Source organism: Meleagris gallopavo, chromosome 6 (genome assembly GCF_000146605.3).
Source record: "Meleagris gallopavo isolate NT-WF06-2002-E0010 breed Aviagen turkey brand Nicholas breeding stock chromosome 6, Turkey_5.1, whole genome shotgun sequence".
NCBI lineage: Eukaryota > Metazoa > Chordata > Aves > Galliformes > Phasianidae > Meleagris > Meleagris gallopavo.
This window is the reverse complement of record NC_015016.2, coordinates 47,885,067-47,900,146: the sequence shown is the minus strand read 5'-3', so window position 1 is coordinate 47,900,146 and position 15,080 is coordinate 47,885,067. Positions and strand designations below refer to the sequence as shown.

Here is a 15,080-nt window from a genome sequence, read left to right as displayed (position 1 = left end):
GTTAGAGATTTGTTTCCTTTTTTTTTTTTTCCAGAGGAAAATATCTGTGAATCATGCCTGTCTCCAATACTTCCTGCAGGTAGGATGCTTTTCTGGAAGAAAAAGAGGCTATTTTTTGTTTTTAGAGGAACTTCTGTTTGCTGCTATTCATAGAAATGTGTAATACTCTCCCTTGATAATCGCTCTATAAATTTTAGTCTCCTGTGTAAAGCTTGCTTATGAATTCTAATTTGGGAATGGAGACTAATCTGAACCTTTTGATTGTGGTAAACCCAGACTTATTTTCTTCTTCTTTACTCATGTGTGATTTTTTTATTTCCTGTTTTGAAATTGTGGAACGGACGCAACTTTAATCAGCCAACGTCTGTATTCTCAGAGATTATCAGAATCATGAAACAAAACAGATCCCATCAAATTTTGTTTAAATTGTGATTCAGACTGAACTTGCAGACTATAAACTTGTATGAGATATACTTCTTACAACACTTTAAGACATTTCAGAAGTTAGTCTTGAAACCAGAAATTCAGTATATCATTTTTGAAGATGTACATTCTGCAAAGGAACTATTTTCAGGAATGTCAATATAGTTGCTAGGCATCTTAAGAAATAGTAGTTTGACCAGGAGAGTATCTGTCCCAGCATCCTCAAACAAGAAAATGTAAGACAAACTATCTGGATGCAACTATTCTTTGTTTGCCAGCAGTGCATAGCTGAATAAAATCTTTTCCAGTTATTTAATCTTGTTTCTACCATCTTTTGCTTAAAAAAAGGAAAAAAATAAATAAATACAGTTGTACTGTGATTGCATGCACCAACATACAGACCAGAACAGGCACTTGATGCTAGAAAACCTGACAGAGGTGGACATGCAGGTGCCCTGAGAGATGGGTGTATGCTGATAAGTGAGGTGATAGTTCTTTGAATATGTGAATGGAGGTTTCTAATTGGGCTAAATATTCATGAATCAAGAAGAATTTACACAGCTTATTGCCACATTTAAAGCTTATGTCCCGAGAGCATAGACTGTAGTAATATTCAGTATTTTGGTTCTCCCTTCACTAATGCAAGAGTGGTTTTTGTTAATGTTTCTTCAAAATGGCTGAATTATTTGGGGGTAGATTATTCTTTGCCCTCCCTAAATTTAACATGTGGCACATATTAACCTGAAAAATTCAGTTGAAAATATGTACATCATTTAAGCCTCAGAATAAAATCATCTTGTAACTTCACCACTAGGACACATTACCTGATAGCATCATTCTGTGTGATTTCTGTAAATAAGACAGAATAACTTGTAAAATTAATGTGATAGAGGTATGACTTGATGTTTATATGTGTGTAATCAAACAGGGCTACAACTGTAGCCCCCAAATCCTTTGTTCCATTGTCCTTTTGTAACGGATTTATCTTTCTCTTTCCCAGATGCATCCAAGTCCTTCAACGTGGTAGTGTTCCACTGCAGACACATGTTTCACAAAGAATGTCTCCCAGTATCTAACACAGTAAGGAACCAGCTTAATCTCTGTCACTTCTGCCAAAGACAAGAAGACAAATAATTTCTTTATCTCATCTTTGGGGAAGGGCATGGTTCTCTCAGGGATTATTTTGTGATTGCAGTTATTATTTTTGATGGTACTTTGTAATAGTATATGACTAGGGAAAGGGTATTTCGGCTTGCTGCAAGCAAAATGTATCCAGTTTAGAAAGAAATTACTGCTGTTTGAGAAGTATTTTATCACCTTTTTCAGTCTAAATTTTCAATATATGATGCAACTTTGAATAGTACAGGGAATATGACCTGTTTGAATTTTCTTAATTCTGCTCTTTGACTCCAAAACAACCTGCTTTATTCTATTCAGTAATGTCACATTCCTAAACCTATCCATGACTTTGTCTATAGGCAGCAGCCTGAATGTGAATAGTAACACTGGGATGAGCAGTAGCAATTTTCACTCATCTTCTCATGTTCTTGAATATATTTGTCTAAGACACTTGTTTTCTTTTTAATTTCCAGGTATCTTCTGTCCAGTTCTGCAACATATGCAGTGCCAAACACAGAGGACCAGGAAGTGCAATCCTGGAGATGAAGAAATAGCAGTCCCCTAGCTCTCCATTCCAGTCTGTGACACCAAGTTTGTTAGGAGCCACTGTAGTTTCTGTCAGTCATCATTTCTGTAAATAATTCTGAATGTGATTTAAAACTGATTTCTATAAGTTATCCTGCTTATTGAACGCTTTCTGGAAAGAGAAAATGTGAAAATCTTTGCTTAGTAGTGCTTTGTTACAGAATTCATATTTCACTGTTCCTATGCTCAGCTTGATCTTTACTTAACTCTGGAACTGAAAAGGAAAATAAAAAAACAGGAAAACAGTCTGAAGATTTAAGTGTTTCACAGATTGGCAGCACATCATGGTCATGTAAAGAAAAAATAATTAATTTGAATTCTTACTAGCAAACTGACTTGAGATCCATGAGGATTCCGACTTCTTTACATGGGACTACTTGAAGATTTGAAGGTGCTTGTGTTTTGAGTTACATATTAGATTAACAAACTTATTAAATTTTAATTCCCTACTTCCGGATCGTACCTTGCTTGTGTGGCTACAAATTCATAGTTTGTTAGAAAATGGTCACTTCCTCAGTCTTCACAATGCAGCTAGGTTTTTGTCATGTTGAACCCATACACAAAGTATTTTATGCAGCTAGGTTTTTCATGTTGAACCCATACAGAGACTTTTAAGTGTTAGCAGTAGACCTTAATACTTATAAAATAAGTGTAGTTGTGTTGTTCGGCTTCACAGAAAAAAATAATGGTCTTTAAAAAATGAGGCCTTGAAGATTTTCTTTTGTTCTCAGGAACTCAAAAGAGGTAAGTTAAATAAGTCTCTTCGGATGTTAACAAAAACATCTTTATTTTTAACTTCAACATCCAAAGCTAATCTTTCAGAAAACATTATCACAGAGTGTAATCTCTTCAGAATGTTCCCTGATTAAATTAAATAGATACAGGCAACCCTATGAAAAGTTACTTTTCAAAACTCCAAATGCAATTTTTTAGTCTCTGTGGAAATACGTTATGTCACCATTGGGTTATGATGTTTAAACAAGTAGTTAAAAACCATTTGGATGTGGTGCTCAGGGACATGATTTAGTGGAGGGCTGTTAGATTTAGGGCAGTATGGTTGGGTTGTGGTTAGACTTGATCTTTAAGGTCCTTTCCAACCTGAATAATTCTATGATTCTATGTTTTAAGTTTTGAAATGATGCTATATTAGTACAGAACTGTAAAACTGGAAAATGTAACACCTCTAAGTTCTTCTTTACCTTACTCCTATGCAGGTACACTTTAAAATGGCACATATGATAAAAAGCTGGATTTCCAATTTATGTAAATTCATGATATCCCCCAGGCTGCTGGCTGAGCTGCTCTCCTAATCCGATGTGTGCTTTTGCTGTCCATGTGTCTATCCACCCAAATTTAGGTGTATTAGAAATGCTATGATCTAGTTCATATGGTTACAGAATAGATCTCTTTAAAAATAGCAGTAATACTCTGTCACAAAAATACAGTTATCCGTGGGGGAAAAAATGGTGCAGACTATTTGTGAACATGCAGTAAATGAAATTGTTGGCCAAAGAAGGGCAACAAGGCTGTGAAGGGCTTGGAGAATATGGCCTATGAGGAGAGAGTGAAGGAACTGGGGCTGTTTAGTCTGCGGAAGAGGAGGCTGAGGGGAGACCTTATTGCTCTCTTCCAGTATCTGAAAGGTGATTACAGCAGTGGTAGGGCTGGTTTCTTCTCACTGGTGACGGGATGAGGGGAAATGGCCTCAAGTTGCACCAGGGTAAGTTTAGGTTGGATATCAGGAAACACTTCTTTACAGAAAGGGTTGTTAAGCACTGGAATAGGCTCCCCAGGGAGGTGGTTGAGTCACCATCCCTGGATGTGTTTACAAACCATTTGTGGTGCTCAGAGGCGTGATTTAGCAGTGGGTTTTAGAGGTAGGGTAGCATGGTTAAGTCGTGGTTGGACTTGATCTTGAAGATCTTTTCCAACCTGAGCGAATCTATGATTCTATGATTCTAAGTAACAGAACATTGTGAACTTTGTAGCGCAGAGCATCATCTTCATACATCAAAGGCCCCATGAGAATTACTGCCTGGATCTGTAGCAGTTCATTTTCAATGGCTAGTGCACATTCTCAGGTATATTGTTCTCTTATCCATTCTTTGTTGCACTGATTAGAAAAGTTGCTTTGATTCCCTGTAAATGCAATGCCCCTATAAGCTCAAGGGTTGTTTCATCATGGATTTTGAGCTCTTGCACGTCAGAAGAGAAATTTAAAAACTTTTAAAATCTTTTTGTCAGTAACTCCAAACAGCTTTTCTATGTCATACCCTAAAAATTGTCTGTGCAATACCGTATGCTGTCAGCTTGCAGGAGGAGAAAAGTCGAATTGCTCTTACACTGTTATGCCACAAGGTGTTCTGTAGCTCACTTGTGTGACAATTTAAAGCAAGTATGTTGTTTACTTCAGCTTGACCTTAAATTCCCTAAGGCATTTGTGTGTTCAGTGGCTCAGTTTGCTAGTTTGCCATCACTGGCAATCACGTTGCATTTATACATTGGCATATTCTTTGCATTATGCAGGTAATTTTAAATCACTTTATGAAAACCTAATCAAAATCTCCTCTAAATCCAAAGCCTCTTTCATTTGGGCTTCAGGGACAGCCCTTTTCATGTTCTTGAATTCTGAATCTGCTTATTAAGATTCAGCAAGAGGCTCACGGTCCTGGCTTTGATTCACTTTTCTTCCTAAGAAGCCTTCACATCACAGAAAGTCTGGGGTTGGAGTCTAAAATATTCAGTCACCCGAGAGCTGTTCTTCTGGAGAAGAGTTCTGCCTAACAAGTAACCTCAAAGTTGCATAACCCTGCAGAAAAGCATGATACTTCTCCAGTCTCACCAGAGCTCATTTAAGATGTTAATTTGTGGGGGGAGTACAGGGTGGATGTTCTTGTGAAAATTTTTCTGTTTGGGGTTTTCTTGGATGCTCTTTTTGTGGCTGATAGACAACGTCTGAAGGGGCTGGGAAAACCTCTGCAGATCTTTCTGAGGTCACTGACGTTGAGAGGTGCATGATGGGCTTCTGCATCTCCTACAGCTGTGTTTGCAGGTTACTACTCGTGTCTCAGTGGGCTCAGCTCTTTCACCTGAGCAGTGATGTACTGGAATCAGCTGTGTGTGGTGAGTGGACAAGAATCTGCTGTTCCTTGTTACAGGTGCCAGTGGGTCAGTTAATGCTTCAAGGAGCCATGCTGTGTCCCAAGTACATCTCTCAGGTGCTGACCTCTGGGAAGCCTCAGGCAGGGGGTCTCCAGTGGTGGAACAGAATAAGTTGTCAGCACCTATGTTTATTGCTCTGAAAGTAATGTCTCCTATTTCTTTCCGTGGAAGCTGCAACAGGTACAAAAAGTGCAGTAACACTATTTGATAGAGCAAATTCTCATCTACTAAACACTGTTTTTCAGCATAGTCACCACTATTAGCTGTGTGTTTTTGCCAGCAGTGAACAGGAGCCTGCATGCTGTGCTTGTAGAAATGTGCACCAGTGGAGGTGACCTGCTGTCACTACTGCTGAAATGCACCACCCACAGCCTCACTCCACTCTTTGGTCTCCATAAATGTTCACCAAGTGTCAATGAATATCACTGGGTGCCATTTTTCCCCTCTCATGATCTGTTGTATGCTTTGACTTCAGATCCGTGCAGCTTTTGCCCGTATTTACTGGAGACAGCATCATTGTGTCTTCCTCTCCAGAACTCCTCCCTCAAGCAGACCTTTGCCAAACTCTGGCTCTGAGGCAATTGCTGTACTGTTGGAACAATTTAAACAAAACTGAGAAAGCACCAAATCTAGAGAATTATTGTCGATTATATACTTTGGGGACTGACTTTTTATTCCGTGCCATGAAATATTTATTTTCTCTCAGCATTAGAGAAATCCCTAGGTGATGCTTTTTCTGTTCTTCAAGACAATTCATGTTTTTTTTTTACTATAATTAAACATTAAATTATGCTGAAAAGAGGACATCTGAGATGTCTTGAGATATCAAACACACAGGAAAACGGGGTGTGTGAGAAGCTCTAAAATAACTCAAACTGAGTCTTAAATTAGCTTTTGCAGTGGAGCAGGTCTTACTTAGGGGCCGTTCTGTGTTCAGTCTGCAGCTTTCTTGCAAAAGCATTTCCAGTCTGAATGAACAGAGCTACCAGCAGGAGCTGCAGCAGCACAAGTGCCAGGAGAGCTGGGCTCTGCTGTGGCCAGGACAAGCTGGCAGAGAGAGAGATGCAGCAGATTAATTCAGGGCTAGGAAGCAGCAGGAGCTGCAGAGAGCTGTTAATCTGTCCTTCTTCCCCTTTGGTTTTAGTGTTGTCCTGGTAGGACTTAAGTCTAGCAAGGCTGACAAAGTGATGGTGTGTGATGGCTGCAAAGTTGCCTTTAACAAGGTTTTAGCTGGATGGCATGTTCCAAATATGGTTCATATAGGATACAGGTTTCTCTGTTTCTGGTCGCAGGAGGGATGAGACACCCAATAAGCAGCTCTGGGGAAATGTCTTCGAAAAAATGAGCAACCACCCACACATACCATGTATATATACACACAGTGAAGTAGTAGTGCTGGAAGGTGGAGGTGGCAATAATGTTTTGCTCTGCAGGATCTGTTGAATAGCAGCTCTTTGCACGTGCTAGAACAAGCACCACTGAAGCTCTTGACGGTGTCTATCACCAGCTACTAAGAGTCCTCATCTGAAATTTCTACAAAGTAATGGTGATTTTTAGTTAAAAAGAAACCCAGTATTGGGAAGCATTCTTTTTGTGTCTGTGGAACCTCTAAAGCTGAGCCAACAATATCTTTCTGGCATAATTCAGTTCTATGCTATGTAGATTTTAATTCTCTGTGGTGTCTAGAAGCTTCCTGGTGATGCACTGAGGGGGTTATGTCCTGCTTCCATTATCCCATCCCTTCTCACCTAAGTATGTGCCTTGCTTTGCACTGTGCAGTGATTTTCCACTGACCTCTAACAGGCTGAAAAACAGGCAGCCTTGGTGTGCACTCTGCTTGCACAGTACAGCCCTTCCAAGTGCAAGGCTCTGCACCTGGGTTATAGCAACCCCCACTATCAGTGTAGGCTGGGAGACAGAGCACAGCACTGCCAAAAAGGGGGGTACTGGTGGATGGCAAGCTGGACATGAGCCAGCTGTGTGCCCTCGAGGTCCAGAAAGCCAACCATACCCTGAGCTACGCCAAAAGAAGTGCAGTCAGTAGGTCGAGGGAGGCAATCCTGCCCCTCTGCTCTGTGCTGGTGAGGCCTCACCTGGAGCACTGCATCTAGATGTGGAGTCCTCAGTACAGGAGAGACATGGGCCTGTTGGTGTGTGTCCAGAGGAAGGCCGCAGAAATGATCCAAGGGATGGAACACCTCTCCTGTGAGGACAGGCTGAGAGACATGGGGCTGTTCAGCCTGGAGAAGGCTCTGAGGAGACCTGATAGAGGCCTTTCAGTACTTACAGGGGGTTGTAAGAAACAGAGCGATAGACTCTTTAGCATGGTCTGTGGTGATAGGACAAGGGGAAGTGCTTATAAACTTAAAGAGATTTAGGTTAGGGTGGTGAGGCACTGGAACAGGTTGCCCAGAGATGTGGTGGATGCCCCATCTCTGGAGATATCTGAGGTCAGGCAGGAAGGGCTCTGAGCAACCTGATCTACTGTAGATGTTCCTGTTCACTGCAGAGGAGTTGGACTAGATGGCCTTTAACAGTCCCTTCCAACTCAGACCACTCAGTGATTCTCTGATAGCTATAGCTCCTGGCAGCTGCAGGCTCTAAGGCAAGAAACACTGATGTCTGGAGGATCTTTGATTGAGGAAGCCTGTGCTGAACTTTGGAAACATGAGAACAGTTTTGTTCCTGCTGAAATCAGTGACAAATCTCCCCTGATTAACTGGGGACAGAATCTGACTTCCCTTTCATAGTAGTTTGTATTACGTATGCCATAAAATTGCGTACATATGGAACCTTTCCTTCAGAGCTGGTTGTGATAGTCTGTAACAGCCTAGAAACGTGGAGTAGGAAATTATGTTAATAGTAGAACTTTGTGGTCATCTGTAGCATTCATTGCAGAAGGGATTTATGAGTGTCGTTTATTATTCTAGGAAACAGTGAAAACCATTTTAGTTAATGTCTTCTTACAAAACCAAATTAAAACAAAGTTACAAGAGCATTAAAAGAGGTTATACCTTCAGCTGCTCCTATGAACTATGAGTGTGTTGATGATTGTAGTTGTTTTGCATCTTTCTTTTCGTAAGCTGCATTGCAGCATTATACTAGAAAGGCAAATACTTCGGGATCTGAAGAATGAAAATCTAGTTTTGTTGCACAATGAGATTAGGTGCAAGAATGAAATTATCAGGCTTTTTAAGCTGATTTTTCTGGGTATTAAATCCTCCTTCTCTCCTCCTCTGTCTCACTACAACCTGTCCTTTCATGAAGGCATCCAGCTCTTAAATGGTGCTACTGAATGGGCTGACGATTTTTTATATTTTGCCAAAGATGAATCTCAGTAAATGGAAATCTCAAAATGGCCACAGATTTCTGTTGTGGCATTGCCCTTCTTTAACTCTGGCCTAATGCAAATTTCCAAGTGTCTCTTTTTTGTGTGGAAAAAAAATGCTTTTTTGTCCACTGTGATTGCAGAAGCATTGTTTCAAGAATATTCATAGTAACTGTTGTCAGCACATGATCATGTAAGGGAAATAACCTAGAATAGGCTAAGAATGTTAAACAGTTTAAAGTGTTAAAAGTTAAAATTAAAATCCTCATGGTAACACTTTGGAATATTGGTAGTCACAGAAGCATGAAACATAAAAAGGCAGAGTCCCAAAATACGTTTGAGTAAATAGTGTTGTGAAAAAGGAATGGGTTCCATCTGAATCAGTATGGAATGGAGTTTCTGACACTGAAATAAGAAGTTAGTTTTGGTCTAAAATACCCCCTGAGAAGGAAGTTTTTTAATCTCTGTCCGGAAGACTCCGAAGACAAAGTTATGGAAAACTATTCAATAAAACAGAAAGGCATTTTAATATATATATTTGAAGTAGGAAACTGTTGAAAAAAATAAATAAAAAATCTTAACAGGAGGAAACCCCAAAACCTGTAACCAGGGAACATAAAATTCAGAGCAAGACCTATCGTGTGTCATAAAAATACTGTTTGGAAGGGATTTTCAGTCATCTAATCCAGGTTTCTGCATGAGGATTTGCTGAGAAGGTATTGCTGAGACACCTTGGTACCGAGTTCAGTGTCTGTAGAAGTATCAGAGAAAACCTTATGAGGCAAAGCAGGCCGTATGTATTTAAGAAAAAAATTGAATCACAGGAGATAAATAATTGCAAACCATCAACAGGTAATGCAGAATCGTTAATGATTTGAAATGTTACGCCTACTTATAAAGCAGGTTGCCCTGAGAGCTGGTGGATGCCCCATCCCTGGAGACACTCGAGGTCAGGCTGGATGAGGCACTGAGCCACCTGATCTGGCTGTACGTGTCCCTGTTCATTGCAGGGGAGTTGGACTAGATGATTTTTAAGTGTTGCTTCCAATTCTGTGATTCTATGATTCTGCAGTGATAGCCTCACAACCAGTGTGGCAGCGTGGGATGCAGGGAGTCAAGGAGAAGAAAAGGAGCAATAGCAATAGCAGACCTCAGCCATTCCCAATTGACTCTGTGAAAGTCAGGCTTAGGGATCGTGAGATAACTACATTTTCTGTGCTACAAATGGCTGCCTCTCAAAACACCTGATCAGAGAGCACAAAAGGGGAGCTGACCCTTGATTTTAGCCCTGGGAACTGCATAGAACCTGCATGTTACAACTGAAGGGACACTTAGTAAGAGAGTCCTTAGTAGGAAAATATTCAATATCCTTGTAAGGTGCAGAAGCAAAATAGTAATCTGTCACAGTAAATGCTAACACTTAATAAATATATATATATAGTAGTAAATTAAAAGCTGTAAAATATTCATAAGTGATACAAAAAATGCTGAATTCATCATAGTGGGCTTTTAAAAGAATCCTGTCTTTCCAAAAGCAAGTTCAGATAGGCAGCAAAGTGAAGAGACATTTTAGACATGAACAGATCTCCTTCAAAATATGTGTGCAGTGTCAAGGGACACAGGGAAGGAGCTCTGCATTCTGGCAGCTCATTTGTACCTAGCCACAATCACATGGGGCCAAGAGTCAGTGAGAAGCACCATGCTGAAACTAAGAGCCTGCAATGTGAACCTCATCAGCAAGCTGCAGAGGGATAAGGCGACCCATAGAAAACTGGAGCAAAGGGTTTCAGCAAAGACAGACCCCGCTAGGAAAATCAAACGAGTTTTTTGAAGTATTATTTATTGTCAGAATACTCAAGCAGAATACTGAAGCTTTTATTAACAGGGAAACTTCTGAAATTAAGCTATAAAATAGGTAGGAAAAAATCAGTCAATAGTATGAAACCATGAGCATCAGTCTGTATTCACCAAAAACTGAAGGATCTTAAGACAGGATATTGCTACTGCTCTATGTAAGCTGTCTTCAAACTAAGTCCTAGTGCTAGAAGAATGGAAAACAGTAAATATGCTGCTAACATTTTCTAAAAGGCTTCCAGAGAAATCCATAGGAAAACAGACTAGTCAATCTTACTTCTTCAGAGGATAAATCAGTACAAGTGCTACTAAAATAGAGAGACATGAAGGTGTCTATTTTATATCACACACTGGGAAAAAGTGAGCACAGACTATGGAGATGGAAGTTAACGTTTATCTGAGTTTCTGGAAGCATGTGATTAACCTGTCAATAACTGATTCAGATGGTAATTGTGATTTTAGATTTGAGAAATAAACAAATTAACCTCATGTTAAAGTTTTTCTGCAGGCACTTAAAAAATAAAAAGAGAGAGAGAGAGAAAAATATCACCTTGAGCTAAGAACCAAAGGGTTTCTAATGGATTGATATCTGTTTAAAACTGAGAAATGATGTCAGATGACCTTTATCCACAGGGATAAGCACCAGGACTCCATCTTTTCAACATAATTAGTGGTGATCTGGAAAAGGGGAAAAGAAAAATATTTGTTAGCAATCCAGAATAAAAACTTAAAGATAATTAAGAACTTATTGGATTTTGTTCAGAGACTGGGCAATATTTTACTTGTCACCTGAGTTCTTTAACAAAAGAGAAAATAAAAATGCAAGGACAATGAAGAATTTTAAATTAGATATTGTGACTGAGGATAGAGACCCAGGAGCCACTACATTTAATCCTACAAATCACCGCAACAACTGGTGGCAGTCAGAAGTCAAGCAGCTTTTGGGGATTATTAGGAATAGCCTAGTGCATTAACAAAAAGGTCTGCATTTCCTTGGCTTCTTCACTTCTAAATTCCACCAGAAATCCCAATAACCCACACTTCCATCTCAAAAGGTCATAACAAATTCTAATGAGGCTTCATGGACCTCAGGCTCCATTCTGTGTTCTAAGTCAGCTTATGAAGGAAAGGGAAAGAAATAAAAGTATTTGGGGAACTCGCAAACAAATACTTGCAGAGTAAATTGGAATATGGCCAATACTTTTGGGAAAGCTTCCAAATTCAGGGGAAAGTTTTGCTATTTGTAATGGCATTTTGTGAGATGTGGGAAGCATCTTTCCAAATATATTGTGTCTGTGGCCATAATGTTCATTTACCAAAACTTACAGCCATTTACAGATGAAGAAACACTGTCACTTAATACCTCCTCCTGCCACTTGCTCCCCACAGGACCAGGATGCTGTCTATGGGTCTGTCCAATCCAGCTTTCTGTATTTCCAAGTAGCACTACATTCTCCAGGTCCTTGTAAGATCAAGTAGAAACTGCCACTACAAACTTCACTGAGCCTGTGAATTTCTTCTGCCTCCTTTTACCTCTTGCCCACTACAGAAATAGTTGTTCCAAAGGTTGAGCTGTGCATGCTGGAATTGCTGTGGACAGGGGATAGCTACAGTGTTTATTGCTTCCAACTGTAACCAATTTTATCCTAGCACTTCTCTCCACTGCTACTTTCCACAAAAACCTTCTGCTGCCTTTAATACAGGCTGCAGAAAACAATCATGCCAGGATTACAATGGCTCCATGCAAAGGTTCAATTTGTCCTCATAGAATTTCCTCTTTTCCCTGTTCATGTCATTTTCACAAGGTTTTTGCAAAGAAGCAAACATAGCTCTTTGCATCTTTTATTTGTTGTGAATATTTCTATCATGTGATTACACTGTAAGAATAGATTGGTGAGGTTTCAGTGCTGCATTCTGGATGCTCTATCTGTTCTGCTTCAGATAGAGCCAGTTTGCTCCTGGCAGTTATGCACCCGCTGCTGCCATCAACTCTGCTGGGATGTTTCCAGCATAGTGGCTGCTCTGGGTGTAAATGAAAGCCCAGCAAGTGGGGATGAGTCAGGAGTAGTCCAAAGGACAAGGCTTATGCAGGTAGCTGGTACTCTGGGGCTGTTATCTGTCTGTGAGAACAGAGTAACAACACCCAGCCTGAGTTGCATGCAGATTTGCTCTGTCAGATTTTTGACAGAGATTCATGAGCAAAAAAGTAGGAGTAGTCTTACCTGATATGGGACAGTATGGTTCATCTGGCTTTCACAGACACTGTCTCTCTGACATATTCAATTTTATGTCCACAATTTTTTGTTATTTTGGACTACATTGGGATCAACTGTGTAAAGCAAGAATTATAAAGGCAGAATCACAGCACAACGACAGTCAAAATCACTGCAGCGATTTTAAATACCTCAAGTATTCACCATTCTTTGCAATGCAGCATTTAAGTCTAAGTAAATTATGAAGAACAACACCATAAAATGGTGTCATCTTATTTAACTGATATTCTGATTGTTTTCGGTCACGTGTTTTAAGGAGAGAGTGCTATATAATCAGCTACTCATCCTCCTCTTATTGTTGCATTAGTTTGTAAATAAGATTTCTTCTTTATGTCAGCAGTAGACTTGGGTTGCTGGTAAGCACTCTTCAGACTGTGGCAATCAACCTGCTTTGCAAACTGAGTGAGTTTCACTTGCATTTTTAGAGAGTATCTCAGAGGAAAAGAGTCAAAGGAAAAATGTTTCAGTTAGACCTCTTTCACATGATGCGCTTTGATTTGCATGCAAATCCATTTTTCATTTAATCAATTTCTAACCTCTTCAGGGAAGCAGGAATACATGAGGAAACAATCCATGGCACATCACAATAATTTCCTTGCCACCACCCCGATCCTCCAGCATCACACCAAACAGAACCTCTCTGAAGTGACACTTCCAGCTTCTGCAGTTTGAGCTGCTAGCATTAATGAGCATGCAACATGCTCTTTTAAGATAACTGTTTGTTACCAGCTGGGCCTGCTTTCTTGAGCTTATCCTGTCCTTAGCAGTTCCTTCTCTGCTACCAGAGGCTGAGGGCGACTGTGCACTAAGATATTTTCATCACTAGCCCTTGTCACCACATGCACTGTGTCCTTATCTGCTCATTACTCAAAAAACTCACTGGATTATGGACTTTGATCCACGGTTCTTACAATGCGGTTGAAAGAGACTCAATAAATTTGAATTAGACCAAATTCACACAATTCTAGATAGCTAACATAAAACCTGTGTGATGGTTCAGCTTTTCAATTTCTCCATAGGCAGATGCATTAGCAAAGGCCAGTAAGAAGATTTTCCTAATGAAGTTAATTATGTGCTTTAGAAGGATTTCTGTAGGTGTAGGAAAAAGTATTGCTGTTCTGCTTGCTGCCCTTTGTTGTCTTGTCTGGTTTCAAGTTATGTCAGCTCTCAGGCAGCTGCCTTTCCATGCTCTGTGATGAGTTATGCACAGCATCTCTTGGGATTCATAAATGACTGTTCCTAATATGTTCCTCTCATGACAAATGTTCCCATAGAGTCGTAAAGTGTATGGCCTGATTTATTAAGATATTACAGTAAAATATTGTGAATGCTTCTATGAATGCCTCACAAGGGATGCACATCTGGAATTTATGCATGTAGCAGTGTAAATGTCCTGTACATGACAAATCACTGATGTAAAAATTATGGCAACAAAGTAACGTTGTGATCTGGTTAGGTGGGACAGGAAAAAACATTATAAGAAAATGTAAACTTCTGATCTGATGGCTTTTACCAACCTTTGTATGGTTTCTTGATGACACCAGCATCACTTCTTCTTCCATTACAATTCATCTGCCACGTCTTTAAATATTCATTGCAGCCTTCTGTCTGAACCAGGCTGGCTGAACTAGATACCGCAGCATCATTTGATATGCATCCTGACCTCTTCTCCTTCCCCCTTTTCCAGGCTCTGGCCTCTCAGGCACTAATCTCTTATCTATTTGGTTAGACCTTCATTTTAATCTTCCTTGTCTCTTTTCTTGATGATGACTTCGATTCATCAATCCAAACTTTAACCATCTTAAAATGTTAGCTGTAAAGTTCGTAGCGTCTGGGCTGTAAGTAGTTGCTGTCATTTGCCTTATGAGGAAAGTGCTTCCATACATTTTTCTAAATGGAGCCTAATAGGCAACTGCACATGAAACTTGGGTATTACCAAAGCCTATGTTGTGCTGTGTTGTGCAAAGGCAAAATATGTGGATGTATCCTCTGCCTTGGAGTAAGAAATCCTAAACCAAACTTATTAAAGTCAAATGGATTTTTTTTATTGTACTTTGATAGGATGAGCCTTGAAGACCTAGTACTTCAAAGGATCTTTGTAGTTCTTTGTGACTGTAATTAAAAATCCATGAAAAATACAAGGAATTCCACCTGGTCTTCTACTAAGGGTTGTTTCCTCATCACATCAGATTACACTAATTTGGCATTGATCTGTTTGAGGGAACTGGGCAATGGGCTTGACACAATTACACACATTTCTGTAGGCCTTTATTTCTGACTCCCATAGAAGACTGAAAGCTTTTGTCCAAGTTCTTTTTCCCTTTTTTTCTTTTTCC

General features: G+C 39.8%; 1 protein-coding gene across 3 annotated transcripts in view; it reads left to right on the top strand.

Annotated features, from left to right (window-relative positions):
- Positions 1-2,576, top strand: part of VPS41 (VPS41 subunit of HOPS complex) — a 104,408-nt gene extending 101,832 nt beyond the window's left edge. For all 3 annotated transcript variants that reach the window (XM_010713096.3, XM_010713097.3, XM_010713098.3), the window contains 3 exons: positions 35-79; positions 1,424-1,503; positions 2,016-2,576. In XM_010713096.3, the coding sequence (XP_010711398.1) occupies positions 35-79; positions 1,424-1,503; positions 2,016-2,096 (206 nt within the window). In that variant the 3' untranslated portion in view covers positions 2,097-2,576. The remainder of the gene's footprint in view (positions 1-34; positions 80-1,423; positions 1,504-2,015) is intronic.
- The last annotated feature ends 12,504 nt before the right edge of the window (positions 2,577-15,080 follow it).